Source organism: Zootoca vivipara, chromosome 14, assembly GCF_963506605.1.
Source record: "Zootoca vivipara chromosome 14, rZooViv1.1, whole genome shotgun sequence".
NCBI classification, from domain to species: Eukaryota; Metazoa; Chordata; class Lepidosauria; order Squamata; family Lacertidae; genus Zootoca; species Zootoca vivipara.
The window spans coordinates 2,771,603-2,787,161 of NC_083289.1; the positions used below are offsets into that span (position 1 = coordinate 2,771,603).

The 15,559-nt window shown below is 41.1% G+C and overlaps 1 protein-coding gene across 6 annotated transcripts in view; it reads right to left on the bottom strand.

Annotated features, from left to right (window-relative positions):
- The window catches only part of LRRC49 (leucine rich repeat containing 49), a 61,834-nt gene that overhangs the window by 10,038 nt on the left and 36,237 nt on the right, over window positions 1-15,559 (bottom strand). For 5 of the 6 annotated variants that reach the window (XM_060282923.1, XM_060282922.1, XM_060282920.1 and 2 more), the window contains 5 exons: window positions 10,212-10,449; window positions 6,382-6,567; window positions 4,451-4,560; window positions 1,802-1,955; window positions 494-553 (listed from right to left, as the gene is read on the bottom strand). In XM_060282923.1, coding sequence (XP_060138906.1) covers window positions 494-553; window positions 1,802-1,955; window positions 4,451-4,560; window positions 6,382-6,567; window positions 10,212-10,449 — 748 coding nt within the window. The remainder of the gene's footprint in view (window positions 1-493; window positions 554-1,801; window positions 1,956-4,450; window positions 4,561-6,381; window positions 6,568-10,211; window positions 10,450-15,559) is intronic. The other variant, XM_035131431.2, reaches the window with a different exon arrangement.

Here is a 15,559-nt window from a genome sequence, read left to right on the forward strand (position 1 = left end):
CTAAACACAATTGCCTGGATATACATGCTGTTGAACCCAATGGGATTTAGGACATGTGTAAGACGCGGGTGGCACTGTGGGTTAAACACAGAGCCTAGGACTTGCCGATCAGAAGGTTAGCGGTTTGAATCCCTGCGACAGGGTGAGCTCCCGTTGCTCGGTCCCAGCTCCTGCCAACCTAGCAGTTCTTTTTTGTTTGTTTTTAAAGTTTAAAAAGAGTTCTTTATTTCAATTATTAAAATGTTACACTCAAAAAAGAAACAGAAATACAACATAAAATAATCTATAGATATAAAGAATATAAAGAAATATCACAAAAAACATAACTTACATAAACATAAACATAACATAATATAACTTAGCATAACACAACTCAAATATAACTCAAATAACACAGATAATTCAACTAACAATCAAACTTAATTAAAACATAAATTAAGATTAAAATACTTCCAATTGACGACTAACCGCTTACTATTCTTAACATATTTACCTTGCTTTCTTCTTCTATATCTTTTAAACCACCTAACCTAGGTGTGATTTCTTCATTTATCTAAAAAAAAGATTCTCTCTTTATACATTTTTTAATTTAGGCAGATCACCAGATTCGTTCTTATCCCTTCTTTTTTAAAATAATCCTCTAATAGTTTCCATTCATTCTGAATTTTTTGTTTGGGAATATTTCTTATTGCAGCTGTCATTTTAGCCAGATTCATATATTCTATCATTTTGAATTGCCAATCCTCTACCGTTGGTACAACCTAGCAGTTCAAAAGCACGTCAAAGTGCAAGTAGATAAATAGGTAAAGATAAGGAAGGTAAACGGTGTTTCCGTGTGCTGCTCTGGTTCGCCAGAAGCGGCTTAGTCATGCTAGCCAAATGACCCGGAAAAACTGTCTGTGGACAAATGTCAGCTCCCTCGGCCAGTAAAGCAAGATGAGCAGCCAGTAAAGCAAGATGAGTCGGTCACGACTGGACCTAATGGTCAGGGGTCCCTTTACCTTTTTAAGACCATACTGTTAGCCGCTAGGAGGTTACACTAGGAGCCACAAGACACATTTCTCAATGACAAACAAATTAACTGTTTGTCCAGGGCCCCTAAGTGCTGCAGTTGGAAAGCAGTTGGGAGTGTCTGGAGGGGCACTCAGCCTGCCTGAACTCTAGAAGGCTACCAAGGCACGTGGTGGAGATGGTAGTTGTTGTTGTTTAGTTGTTTAGTCATGTCCGACTCTTCATGACTGACCCCATGGACCAGAGCACGCCAGGCATTCCTGTCAAAAGATACCATACCTCTCTCATACACTTTGGCTGCCCCCCCCCAATCCCACACCGCCAACTGATTCAACGGTGAATTTTAAACCTGGGAACTCTCATTGCTGAAAGGTGGTCAATAAAAATAAACACATCTGTATTTGCTCATTCTCAACTGCACATCTGCACCAAATATGTATCGGCAGCTTTCTGCCCGTGAAACCCTAACCTGTTTATATTCATTTTAGAGCAACAAAGAAGGAGAAAGAGAATGTCTTTGGGTATGTCCAGCCTGTGCTGAATATCTCCATTTATGACAAATGTGCATATGAATATTTTTAATAGTGCTACCGCTAGGTTGCGGAGCAGGAGGTATCGGTTATGTTCCAGTTAAATCTCGAAATAAACTGTTTCGCTGGATAGAAGTCAACTGGACTGTTCCAAGCAGAAGAAAATATACAATAAACCCATTAAAAAGTAAATGAGCTACTGTAACAAAAACAAACAGTTGGGAATTTTTATAGTCTCTGCTCTACCTGGGACTCCTTACCTCCAGCTTTTCTGTCTGGGAATCTCTTGTGGTGTAATTCAGCGCCAGCCGGCTGGCATTCTCTCCACCCAGCTTTCGGCGATCATTGCCATCCTCACTGGCAGTCCCCAATTTCTTCCCTTTTGCTTCCAAAAGATAACACAATTGTTTCTTCCTAAGGACAGGCAAGGCAGGAGGGAGAGAGAGATTTACAGAGCTAAATTATTGTAGGTTGGCCACTGCCTTAATAACCTTTCATTTGTGCTTGTCCATTCAAATTCATGAGCTTACTGAATATCTTGCTGCCTGATTCATGCAAGGTATTCCTCTGTTATCTCAGAACTGCAGCCCCTTGATAGATGTGTTTGACAGATATTGTAAATGAGTCTCAGAAAGAGAGAGAGAGAGAGAGAGAAATGGGGGGTTGGGGTTGGGAAATTTAAACACATTGGCGATGGACCAAAATGAAAACTGAAAAAAGGAGTAGTGAAACTAAACATTTTCTTTATTTAATTTTATCTGAATGTTTCTATCTTGCTCTTCTGGTTCCCATGCCACCACGCAGGGCAACCTACAACATCTTAAAATAAAAATACAATAAAATATATATTAAAATACAAAGAATAACAACAATACAATTATAAAAAACATAACAAATCAATTTAAAGAAACCATCAGATATCAGGCAGCAAAAAATGTCCAGAAAGGAAGCCATCCATTCAACAGGTCAAGGTATTCCACAATACTGATACATCCACCATAGCTGCCAAGTTTTCCCTTTTCTCACGAGGAAGCCTATTCAGCATAAGGGAATTTCCCTTAAAAAAAGGGAGAACTTGGCAGCTATGACATCCACTATAAAAGGCCCTCTCTCTAGTCATCATCAACCATGTCTCCACCCGAAGTGGGATCTTTCCTAGTGATCTTAGGGAGCTGGAAGAATAGCAGGGGAGGAGGCAGCCTCTCAGGAACTTTGTGTTCGACCCATTGATGACTACACACTGTCAACCCCCAGACCAACTATCTCAGTGGTTCCACCAAGACATGTGAGCCTAATTGAATTTATAAAGCTGCTTTATGTTAACATCAGGATAATAATGCTCTATGAGCACAGCTTTGGAACTTTTGTGTTAAGTGGTTTGTTAAATCTTCTAAATAAGGGAGGGTGGCTGTTTTTAATTCTGCCGTTCTACAGGAGTCGTCAAAGTGGCTTTCAACAATTAGAGAGAAACACCACACTACAAAAACTAAAGCACACCTAAAAGCAGGAAGTTTGGGGAAAGAACAGCTTGTCTTACCTGTGAAAGGGTATCCGTGTGCACCTAAATCTGCCATCATTATGGGAAGATATTGCCACCTTGTGGTTGTAGGCAAAATCTGAAACTGAAGTCTCCCAGGAAAAAAGAATGAAGAAGTCTCCACTGAAGCAGCATAATGATGGCAGACACATGCACACTAGATTTCCATGCAAAATGAAAAGGGAAGTGGAAATTTCTGGTTTGTGTATTTGTCTGTGATCAGGAATGTAAATCATTCAAGCAGATACGAGAGTTATTCATTTATGTTGTGGGCGGCGGCTTTAAGTCCACAAACAATACATAATTAATTAATTACCAGTATGTTCACATTGTTTTGATGTTTCCTTTACACTGTAATGAATGTAAGTTACATACATTAACTAGCATACAGTGAGAAAAATAACATAGTATTTGGCAGAAACCATCTGCAGCAGAATGGAAACAACCATTTGTGATGAATCTCTACTTGAAAGTCAACATACTAGAACAGCAGAGTTAAAGAAGAAGGAAGCACAACCTTACAGATGGCACAATTCTGAACAATTGCACCAAAACAGGATGGTCTTCATGGCAGTCAAGGGGAGATGTACCTCTCTAAGGAGGACCTTCCATTTTATGGGTATCACAAAAGAAGGAGGTTTTCTGCCAGGGCCCTATTTGTTGTGCAGTAGGGGACATGAAGGGTGACCTCTAGGGTGGAATGGCGTTCTCATGCAGGTTCACGAGGGGGGAAGCCAACTAAACAAAATCAGTCTGCTTGTCCCACTACTGTACTGTCTATTCCAAATGTCTCCAGAGGTGCTCTTGTAGACCTCCTCCAGGCAGGGGCAAAGGAAGGCTAACCGTCACCCAGTGCAGGGTGTCAGGGGGTGGGGCAAACCGCCCAGCAGCGCATGCATGTGTGCCGTACATATGGTGCACACGCAGCGTCGCTACGTGCCATGCATGCGCCGGCGGGATCCTCTACTCACGGCTGCAGCTCTGAGAGAGCTGGAGCTGCAAAACTGCGCGCAGCCAATGGCTAGCGGGGTAGGCTTGCCTTCCGCGCCGCTTTGCAGCTCCCCCCTTTCCCCGGCTCACTGTAGGCTTGGGAGTTGCGGGCGGGGGGGGGGGAGGAAGCAGCTCCTTCACAGCTTTGTGAAGCAGAATGTCACCCCTGTCAGGATGGCACCCGGAGTGTGCCACAACCTCCTTGCTCCGCCTCTGCCTCCAGGGACATCCGCAGGAGGCTTCTTTTTGTGCATTCAAATAAGCGGCCCCTCTGTTAAATTGAATGGGGAAGCACAATCCCAGGGGAGCTCTATGTGTATGCAACTAATCAGAGCCTTGGCATACAAAGCAAAATGACTCTCATGTGTGTATTTATGTTTACCTGCAATCTCCGAGTAATGAAAGCAGGCGACAGTAGGGTACATCTGAAGATGCCACATATGCTAAGACACCAAAGAGATTTTCGGCCATGACCATGTCATTCTGGGTAACCTGTAGAAGGGGAAAGATGAAGGGGTCAAAGTGGCACAATCTGGGCCATGGTAATACACAATGGGCCAAGGACCTCACCACTCTGGTTGCATTCAAACATATTTCACACATTTGGTGAGGATACTGTACCTATTTGGACAGCTGAAGGGCTTGTGTTAACTTACACGTTTAATTTAAGATTCATGTACTGATAGTCACTCTACCCACAATATGAACTGAAGGAGGTCTACTCTTATTATTAGAAATCTCTGTTTATTATTATAAACTTTATTATTAATAAAGTGACAAAAATCAAACTTTAAAATCTTCCCTAAACAGCTGCCTTCATATGTCTTCTAAAAGTCAGATAGTTGTTGATTTCCTTGACAACTGATAGGAGGGTGTTCCACAGGGCAGGTGCCACCACCGAGAAGGCCCTCTGCCTGGTTCCCTGTAACTTTGCTTCTCGCAGTGAGGGAACCGCCAGAAGGCCCTCAGAGCTTGACCTCAGTGTGCGGGTTGAAAGATGGGGGTGGAGATGCTCCTTCATATGGTGCCATAGCCTTTATATTATCTTTCAAAGGCACATTACTTACACACTCTCTCTGCAGCACCATTATTCTCCCCCCTCATCTTGCAGACTTAGCTGCAGGGATCCTCCAGCTCACTTATTTTCCTTTCCCTCCTCTTAAATGGCTGCAAGGAAGAGAGTGGAAGCTTCCACTTCCATGTTAGATTCACTACAATTTAACCCAATTGCATTGATCCATTGCATGGTTATTCTTAAATCTTAATTGCTGAAACAAGCCAGCTCCATAAGCCAAGGCTTAATACTGGCTTTTTTCCATAGAACAGGGGTAGGGAACCTGTGGCTGGCTATCCATATGCTGCTGGGCTACAAAGCAGCCCATTCTCTGGCCCTGCTGCTGACTAGGCTGGACAGTGTGAAGGCTGGACAGTGTGGACTAAGATAGACTGAAAAGGGAGGCATTCATTTTGCTTGAGAGTACAAGATGGCTCTACAATGTTCTCATAAATTATGCTTAGCTAAGAAAAATGTCCAGACGGAGGTATGGCGTGTTCTGCTTTATAAGGTCCTGAGTTAATGGGTAACTATTCCCTGTCTTTCTTTTTCCTCCCTCTGGGAGGTTTCAGTTGAGTTTAGTGATTCCCCCCCCCCCCGGCCGCCCCCATATCCTCTGCTCCATGGTTAATGCATGCCAGAAAAGAATTGGAAAGTTAATCTTGCCATTTCTACTCCTAGGTATATATTTCAATAGTTATCTAATATAACCCCAGTTTGTAACAAATTATAAACAATGGTTTCCAATTCTCAGTTAATTTAAGGGTCTCCTGCATGACCAATATAACCAATTAAACATACTGAACTTAACATAAGATAGAATAGTTTTGCAAAACAAAAACAAAAAAACTAATTACAGCACAGATCCTAATTTATTTATTTATTGCTTCCTGACCTCCGGATTTCTTGCTTAGCTTCTACAATGACTTCATTTTTTCTGTTGGAATGACAGTTGGCTCAATAGACAGATCTGTCGCCTTGTAGAACACCAGAAAAATGGCCCAGATAAACAACCAATTCATGTAAGCAACGCAAAAGAGACAGGAAGAACTCTTGCAAGTCCTCTGTAACTGGGGTTCCTTGGAGATGAGACAGCCCTGCTGTGGGACTCCTGCAAGCATGCTTAGATTGTTTTACACTGTGAGTAGACCTCTCACACAAGCATTTTCTCTTGTAGAAGTGAGTCAGTGATAAGATCAACTGAACCAGCTCTAAGGCGTCTGAATGCCCCCCCCCCTGAAAATGCTGCCTATTCTTACCTCCATTCCGTTTATTTTTTGCAGGTTGAAATGACCCAGTCTAAACATCACATAATACTTCCACAGGGTGAAGGTGACAACTGGATTTCCTTGAGCATCAACTGTTAGCTGCTCAAGGCGGCGAAGTTGGGCTAAGGCATTGAACTGTTTCAACACAGCAAGGTTGTTCTCCTTAAATTTCAAGTGCTGTAAAGAAACAAGCAAAACAAGGAGGCAGGCAGCATTAGACATTTAGTGGAAGCTACAATAAGTACAACAAGGTTGTATACTGTCTTATTTAACTTATATGCTTATTTAACTTATATGCAGAATTCATCATGTGAAAGGCTGGACTGGATGAATCCCAAGCCGGAATTAAGATTGCCGGAAGAAATATCAACAACCTCAGATATGCTGATGACACAACCTTGATGGCAGAAAGTGAGGAGGAATTAAAGAACCTTTTAATGAGGGTGAAAGAGGAGAGCGCAAAATATGGTCTGAAGCTCAACATCAAAAAAACTAAGACTTTAAAAAAACTTTAGGTATGTATGTATTATGTATATGTATGGTATGTATCTGTATGTTTTAATTTTTGTAATAGTCTTTGTGTAATGTATGGTATGTATGAATATGCTTCATCTTTTGTATTATTCTTTGAGCAAAGTATGGTATGTATGTATGTGTATGTATTATCTTTTGTGCAATAAAAAATTATTTTAAAAAAAAAACTAAGATCATGGTCACTGGTCCCATCACCTCCTGGCAAATAGAAGGGGAAGAAATGGAGGCAGTGAGAGATTTTACTTTCTTGGGTTCCATGATCTCTGTAAATGGTGACAGCAATCACGAAATTAAAAGACGCCTGCTTCTTGGGAGAAAAGCAATGACAAACCTAGACAACATCTTAAAAAGCAGAGACATCACCTTGCCGACAAAGGTCCATATAGTTACAAGCTATGGTTTTCCCAGTAGTGATGTATGGAAGTGAGAGCTGAACCATAAAGAAGGCTGACTGCCGAAGAATTGATGCTTTTGAATTATAGTGCTGGAGGAGACTCTTGAGAGTCCCATGGACGGCAAGAAGATCAAACCTATCCATTCTGAAGGAAATCAGCCCTGAGTGCTCACTGGAAGGAATAGATCCTGAAGCTGAGGCTCCAATACTTTGGCCACCTCATGAGAAGAGAAGAATCCTTGGAAAAGACCCTGATGTTGGGAAAGATTGAGGGCACAAGGAGAAGGGGACGACAGAGGACGAGATGGTTGGACAGTGTTGCCTCAAGCAGCAAATCATCTTGAGCCGGACCTGGTAATAAACCAAGGACTCTTGCAGTGAGTATTCATGAGCTGGACAGGACCTTTATTAGACCCTGGAATCACTCAGCACATGCTGAGATCCACATCCAAACAGCCTCGGCCCAGTATACCTAAAGGAGCATCTTCATCCCCATCGTTCAGCCCGGACACTGAGGTCCAGCTCCAAGGGCCTTCTGATGGTTCCCTCACTGTGAGAAGTGAAGTTACAGGGAACCAGGCAGAGGGCCTTCTCGGTAAAGGTGCCCACCCTGTAGAACACCCTCCCATCAGATGTCAAGGAAAGAAACAACTATCTGACTTTTAGAAGACATCTGAAGGCAGCTGTTTAGGGAAGTTTTTAAAATTTGATTTTTGTCAATTTATTATTGCTGTTATTACTACCTGGCCTGGCCACGCGTTGCTGTGGGTCATCCCTGCGATTCCCCCCACCCTGTCCCGATCCATGACATATCTCACCCCTCCTCCCTCCAACCCCCTGGCTCATCCCTGTGTTTCGGTAGGACACCCTTCCCTCTATTTTCCCCGGAGAGTGTTGTCCCCTCCCCCCTGTATCTCCATACATTGGCCCCTGCACACGCATCGTGAACATTTTTATATATTTAGATTAAAAAAAATTGAAATAAGAACATTATTGTTTGGTTTTATTTTTGGGGTTATCATTTATTTTGGTGGGTATTGTATGATTTGGGCGTTGTTGTGTGTTTTGGGTTTTTTTTGTGTGTGTGTGTTTTGTTATTTGGATTTTCTAATTTTGGAGTAGGTGACCCAGAGAACCTAGAGAACTTTAATAATCCCGACCGGGGGGGGGGTCTAATAGCGAAGACCCACAGCCCCGTAGCAACAGAAGGCGAGTTCCGAAGCACCCGAGTTGTTCGGTTCCATAAAAAACCCAGGAAATGGCAACCTGCGATCCAAATGGCAACCTACGATCCGGGTGCTCGCCCTCTCCCCCCCCCCAGGCCTAGTGGGGGCCTATCAGCCTGGCAGGGGCCTAGGGGTCTGATAATGGCTGCCTTGGTGGTTTCAGTTGCTTGGTTGATGATGTCATTATTTGGTTTGTGGGTGTGGTGTAGATTTTACAGGAAGGGAGGGGGTGTACTGTGGGAGGAAATCCACTTGAGGGCGCTGTTTTACTTTGTTGAAAAACAGGTTTTTACCTGCGGAGGTGTGAGATGTGTGTGGGGTTTTTTCTAACAACACTCGGGGAGTGGCCTGGATTGTTGTGTCAAAATTTCAGGACGATCGGTCAAGCGGTTACGGAGAAAAGTGGAGCCCGCACTTTCATGATTTTTACATTTATATATATATAGATTATTCTGTTAGGAGCTGCCCAGAGTGGCTGGGGAACAAATATATTATTATTATTATTATTATTATTATTATTATTATTATTATTACTGCTCACCCCTGGAGCCCCTCCTCTTCTTTGCTGTTCACCTGCTCTCTCCAAGCACACATGTACAAATATGAGCAAGGAGGTAGAGCTTCCTCTACTCACTTTGTCTCTCTCTTCCAGGCAAGCAAAAGCAGCAGTGGTGGTACAGACTAGATGGCATGACTATGTGCTTGAGGCTGTGTGGGTGTGTGGTCTGGGTGCCAATTTATCTATGCTGTGATGCAATCTGCTCTTCACCTAATTATTTTCTATGGCTGAGAAGAGCAAACCTCTGTCATTCCATCATAGCAGTCAGCAGCATGTGCCAAATTCTGCTTTTACAAGTTTGCTCAATCTTGAGCACTACTTGCCACATAATGTCTCAGGAGGCCACACATTTCCTCTACAACGTGAATGTCTGCCATCCACGGGTGAAAGTCAAGGGCTGTATGATAAATTATCTGCTGCATGTGGTATGCCATACAAATAAGAGAGACAGACAAGCTACATCAAATGACATCCACAAAAGGTAGAAGGTAAAACTGGTTGGCTGTGGGTTCAGGACAAGCAAAAGAAAAGTACTTCTTGTCTTGCCACAAGATGTGGCACCGGTCATAAATCTGAAAGTTTTAAAGGGGAATTATACTACTTCATGGAGAAGTAGTATAATTATACTACTTCATGGAACCTTCACTGTTAGCCATGATGGCTAAACAGAATTTATCTCTTTATCTCACCTCCAAGGAGCTCTAAGTAGTGTACAGGGTGCTCCCTCCCTAACAAGCCTGTCAGGCTGAGAGAATGTGGCTGGCCAAAGCCACCAAGTGAGCCTCATGGCCATGGGTCTCCTCAGTCTGAGTCAAATGGTCAAACTACTAAACAAACTACTAAACATTCCACAATTAGAGGCAGTGTGCTACTAAATATCAGATACTGGGGAGTATTGAAGAGAGAGTGTTATTGCCCTCATGTTCTGCTTGTGGGCTTTTCCAGAGGCATATTGATGTCCACTGCGGGAAACAGAAGGCTGAACTAAATGGAGTCTTGGCCTGATCCAGAAGGGCCCCTTGTATGTTCTTTCTTGAACCAAATTAGACATTTGGGCATCCTGCCTCTTGTCCCAGATTGCTGAAAGATCAAGAACAAAACTTCTTACTAGAGAATTGGGAAATCTGATCCTCAGTTTTGGCAACACTGGAACAATTTCATCAAAGTCTATGAAATTAAAGGAGATTGTGGTGATGCTCCCAGCCGTCTGAACACTCCAATTTCGATCAAGGGATTCCAGAGCTCCAGAGCCATATAGGTACACGGTGTCACCTTCTATCTCTACCAAGTGTGAATCCAGGACAGACAGCCCTTGTGTGCCTTTGTTCAAAAGTGAATCAAGAGACCTGCAAGGAGAAATAGAACAGTCTTTTAAAGACAAGCCCTACTGATTGGCAACTAGCATGTGGCTCAGTAACACTTCTACAACAAAATAGATGAACTTGATGCTGTGATACCAGCTTGTCATTTACACCTCCAGCACCCCCTGCTGCCCCCTTATCTCTTAACAATTTAAAAGAGTGGTCATGGAACTCAAGCCCAACAAGGACTGAATAGGGGTCTTCAAGAGCCACAGAGCATTAGGGAAGAGCATAAGAAGGGAATTGAACTGGCTCATCTTATGGTGGGGGGAGGTCAGGATAATGCATGGCATGAGATTAGAAAACTCCCCTCTCGATCACAGGTCGGTTTCAGGAGGGAAGAAAGGGGAAATGGCACTATTTCTCTTTCCTGTTCTCCAGAAACCTCTTCTCATACAAAATTTAGCAATGCTCAGGTTCAGGATTGGCATCCAGCCCCCCCCCCACTTTTTTACAGGATTTACAGGAAGAACAGGATGTTATCAAGGCAGACATGAGGCTTATTGGGTAGGCAGGATCAATTTGAATTACAACCTGCTCTGCTTGACACGAGACAAAAATCCAATGTCCTTAGAATAAGAGATTTGCCATAGAATTAGGGAGAACGGGATTTGACAACATATATAGCCAAGACACTGATTGGATGGGGGAGAGCCAGGAATCTTTGGTGGAATCAATAGAAAGTTGTTACCAAATTTGATCCAAGAGGTAACATTTACTTCTAAGAAAATCAAAGGTGCTATCCTTCAAAAAAGCTATGAAAGCTGTCTCCAGGTTGACAGTACTCAGGTGACCATGTATAAGGAACACACACACCCCAATTATGACAACAACGCCAGAGATTCCATTTTATAACGAATGGTTTGAAAAAAGCCAACATAAGATTCAGATAGGACTTTCCGGAAGGACTTTCCTTCAAATTTAAAGGCAAAAAACATAGATTGGCAAATGAAGATCAAGCACAAGAATTCTGGTGCAAATATGGCAAAGATTTTGAATTTGACAACCCATATTCAGTACCAGCCCCTTTGGGCTCAGCAGGACAGGGAGATAAATCACCAATGGGAATAGAAGGAGAGGCAGGCAATGCAATAGGTGGCGATATAGATAATTTAAACAATCAAGAAAAATGTGAAGCTTAAACAAACTTTTAGGTTAAAACAAATAAGAAAACAAAATGGCAAATTTAAAGATATTAAGTTGGAATGTAAATGGCTTAAATAATAAAACAAAAAGGAACAAAATACACCATATAATTCTCAAGCAAAATTTAGATATAGTTTGTCTCCAAGAAACACATATAGAGAAAAAACATCAGAGTCCTTAGTAACAAAATGTTAGGTATGGAATTCATAAAAGCAGATAAATAAATAAAAAGTGGATTCCAATGTACACAGAAGCAGCACAAGAATTGATGTGATATGGATGTCTAAAGAATTAGAATTGAAGGTAAGGAAAATACAGATAATGCCAAGAACAATATCAGACCATAACCCTATATTTTTAGAAATGCAAAATGAAAATCAATCCACCTTCAGATGGAGACTAAATGAAGATTTGCTAGACTAGAGGATCAAAAATGTTTTAGAAAAAAGCACAAAAATTTTTAGAATATTATTTTCAATTAAATCTTAATAAAGGCACCAAAACACAGGTAGTATTTGATGCCAGTAAAGCAGTCATGAGGTGTTTATTCATTCAGCAAAATACATATAGAAGGAAACAGAGAGAAAAAGAAAAGGGAGATATTAGAGGCATTAATGAAAAATGAAAAAGAGCTAATAGACAAACCTAATAAAGAGTCCATAAGCAAGCAATAAAATTATTACAAACACAATATTCAATGATTATCAATAGAGTGAAAAATAAAAAGAATGAAACAAAAGCATTTTGAATATGCAAACAAACCAGGGAAATAATTAGCATGGCAATTAAATAAAAGTGAGCAAATAATATCATAAATAAAATTAAACTAAACGGAAAAATCATAGACAACCCAAAAGAAATTAGGAAGGTTTTTGTTAAATATTTCAAAGAATTATATAGGAAAGGAAGAGAAAAAAGCAAAGAGATAGACCAATATTTGAAGGCTAGTAATCTGCCAAGGATAACAGAAGAGAAATCAGCAATTTTAAATGCCCATATAACAATACAGGAAATATTAGATGCAATTAATATGGCAAAAAAGGGAAATCGCCAGGACCACATGGATTATCAGTAAAATCTTATAAAAAATTAAATGACCAATTGGTGAGACCATTACAGGAGATAATGAATGAAATTTTAATTTCAGGGAAAGTCCCAGAGACATGGAAAGAGGCATCTGTAACTTTAATTCCCAAACAAGAGGCTGATGTGTTACCTAGTAGTTAATAACTATAGACCAATTTTATTATTAAATAATGATTATAAATTACTTGCTAACATAACGGCCAACAGAATGAAATCAGTATTGGAAGATTACATACATCAGGCGGGATTCCTTCCAAGCAGAATAATTATTATTATTAATAATAATAATAGAATATAATATTATTGACATTATAGAATACCTGGAAGTGTGAAATGAAAAGCAAGCAGCATTTATGTTTATAGACGCGGAAAAAGCCTTTGACAATGTCTCTTGGGAATTTATGGATTATTATTTTTTTGCAAGAAATGAATTTTGGAGATAAATTTGGGAAAGGAATTCAATCCATATATTCAAACCAAAAAGCACAATCAATTGTTAATCAGGTGGTAACAGAGAAATCTAGTATACAAAAAGGAACAAGACAAGGATGTCCGTTATCACCTTTATTATATATATTAGTATTAGAGGAGAAGAAGAAGAAGAAGAGTTTGGATTTGATATCCCGCTTTATCACTACCCGAAGGAGTCTCAAAGCTGCTAACAATCTCCTTTCCCCTCCTCCCCCACAACAGACACCCTGTGAGGTGGGTGGGGCTGAGAGACTTCAGCGAAGTGTGACTAGCCCAAGGTCACCCAGCAGCTGCACGTGGAGGAGCGGAGACGCGAACCCGGTTCCCCAGATTACGAGTCTACCGCTCTTAACCACTAGACCACACTGGCTCTCATTAGAAAACCTGGTGAGAAATATTAGGGCAGATGAAAATATTAGAGGAATTAAAATAGGGGGGAAATCATATAAACTGAAAGCCTATGCAGATGATCTGGTAATTACAGTAGAAGATCCTAAAGATTCTCTCCCAAAAGTAATAGAAGAAATTCAGGAGTTTGGGCAAGTTGCAGGGTTTAACTTAAATAAAAGTAAGACCAAATTATTAGTTAAAAATCTAAAAGAAGTGGATAAAAAAGAATGATCACAAATTACAGAAATAGAAATCCACAAAAAAGTTAAATATCTAGGAATTTGTCTCACAACTAGAAATATTAATATTTATAAAGACAATTATGAAAAATGCTAGAATGACAGAAAAGGAATCTAGAAATATGGGGAAGAATGAATCTCTCCTTAATAGGAAGAATTGCAGCAATCAAGATGAATGTTTTGCCAAAAATGTTGTTTTTATTCCAAACAATAAGTGATACGGTTTCCCTCAAGAAGTGGCAAAAAGATATATCTAAATTTATCTGGAAAGGGAAGAAGCTGAGAATAAAACATAAAATATTAGCAGATGTGAAGGATCTTCCAGACTTAAAATTGTATTATGAGGCAAACTGCATTACTTGGATCTGGGATTGGGTCAAATTAAAAAATAATGATCTATTACATCTGGAAGGACATGATAACAGATTTGGTTGGTATGCATATTTATGGTATAACAAAGGGAAGATACATGAAGGATTTCATAATCATATAATTAGGAAAGCACGGATAAAAGTATGAGAAAGATACAAAGATCTATTAAAGCAAAAGAAACACCCTGGTGGGTGGCCCCTACAGAGGCAATGTCAATTAAAAGAACAAATATGGAGGCAAAATGGCTGAATATGGGGGGTGGGAGGGTTCATGGAAGGGGAGGAAAGACTTAAGCCTCCCCTCTTGATATTCTGTGGACCTGATGGAGTACCCCCCCACACACACACACACACAAACACACCTGCCATCAATTTTTTTTAAAAAAAATCCTGATACCACTCAGCATCACATATCCTTTGGTCCACAGATATCAAAAGCAGAAATGTCTTCTTTGTGCATTGAATTAGTGCTAGTTACCATAAAGAAGGCTGATCGCTGAAGAATTGATGCTTTTGAATTATGGTACTGAAGAGTCCCATGGACTGCAAGAAGATCAGACCTATCCATTCTGAAGGAAATCAGCCCTGAGTACTCACTGGAAGGACAGATCCTGAAGCTGAGGCTCCAATATTTTGGCCACCTCATGAGACGAGAAGCCTCCCTGGAAAAGACCCTGATGCTGGGAAAGATGGAGGGCACCAGGAGAAGGGGACGACAGAGGACAAGATGGTTGGACAGTGATTCTCGAAGCTACGAACATGAGTTTGATCAAACTGCGGGAAGCATTACGAAGAGTCGGACACGACTAAACGACTAAACAACAATGATGTATATACAGAAACAATGCATTGAAATGAACTCACTTGCAGGATTTGTATAGAATCATAGAATCATAGAGTTGGAAGAGACCACAAGGGCCATCCAGTCCAACCCCCTGCCAAGCAGGAAACACCATCAAAGCATTCTTGACATATGGCTGTCAAGCCTCTGCTTAAAGACCTCCAAAGAAGGAGACTCCACCACACTCCTTGGTAGCAAATTCCACTGCCAAACAGCTCTTACTGTCAGGAAGTTCTTCCTAATGTTTAGGTGGAATCTTCTTTCTTGAAGTTTGAATCCATTGCTCTGTGTCCGCTTCTCTGGAGCAGCAGAAAACAATCTTTCTCCCTCCTCCATATGACATCCTTTCATATATTTGAACATGGCTATCATATCACCCCTTAACCTTCTCTTCTCCAGGCTAAACATACCCAGCTCCCTAAGCCGTTCCTCATAAGGCATAGTTTCCAGGCCTTTGACCATTTTGGTTGCCCTCTTCTGGACACGTTCCAGCTTGTCAGTATCCTTCTTGAACTGTGGTGCCCAGAACTGGACACAGTACTCTAGGTGAG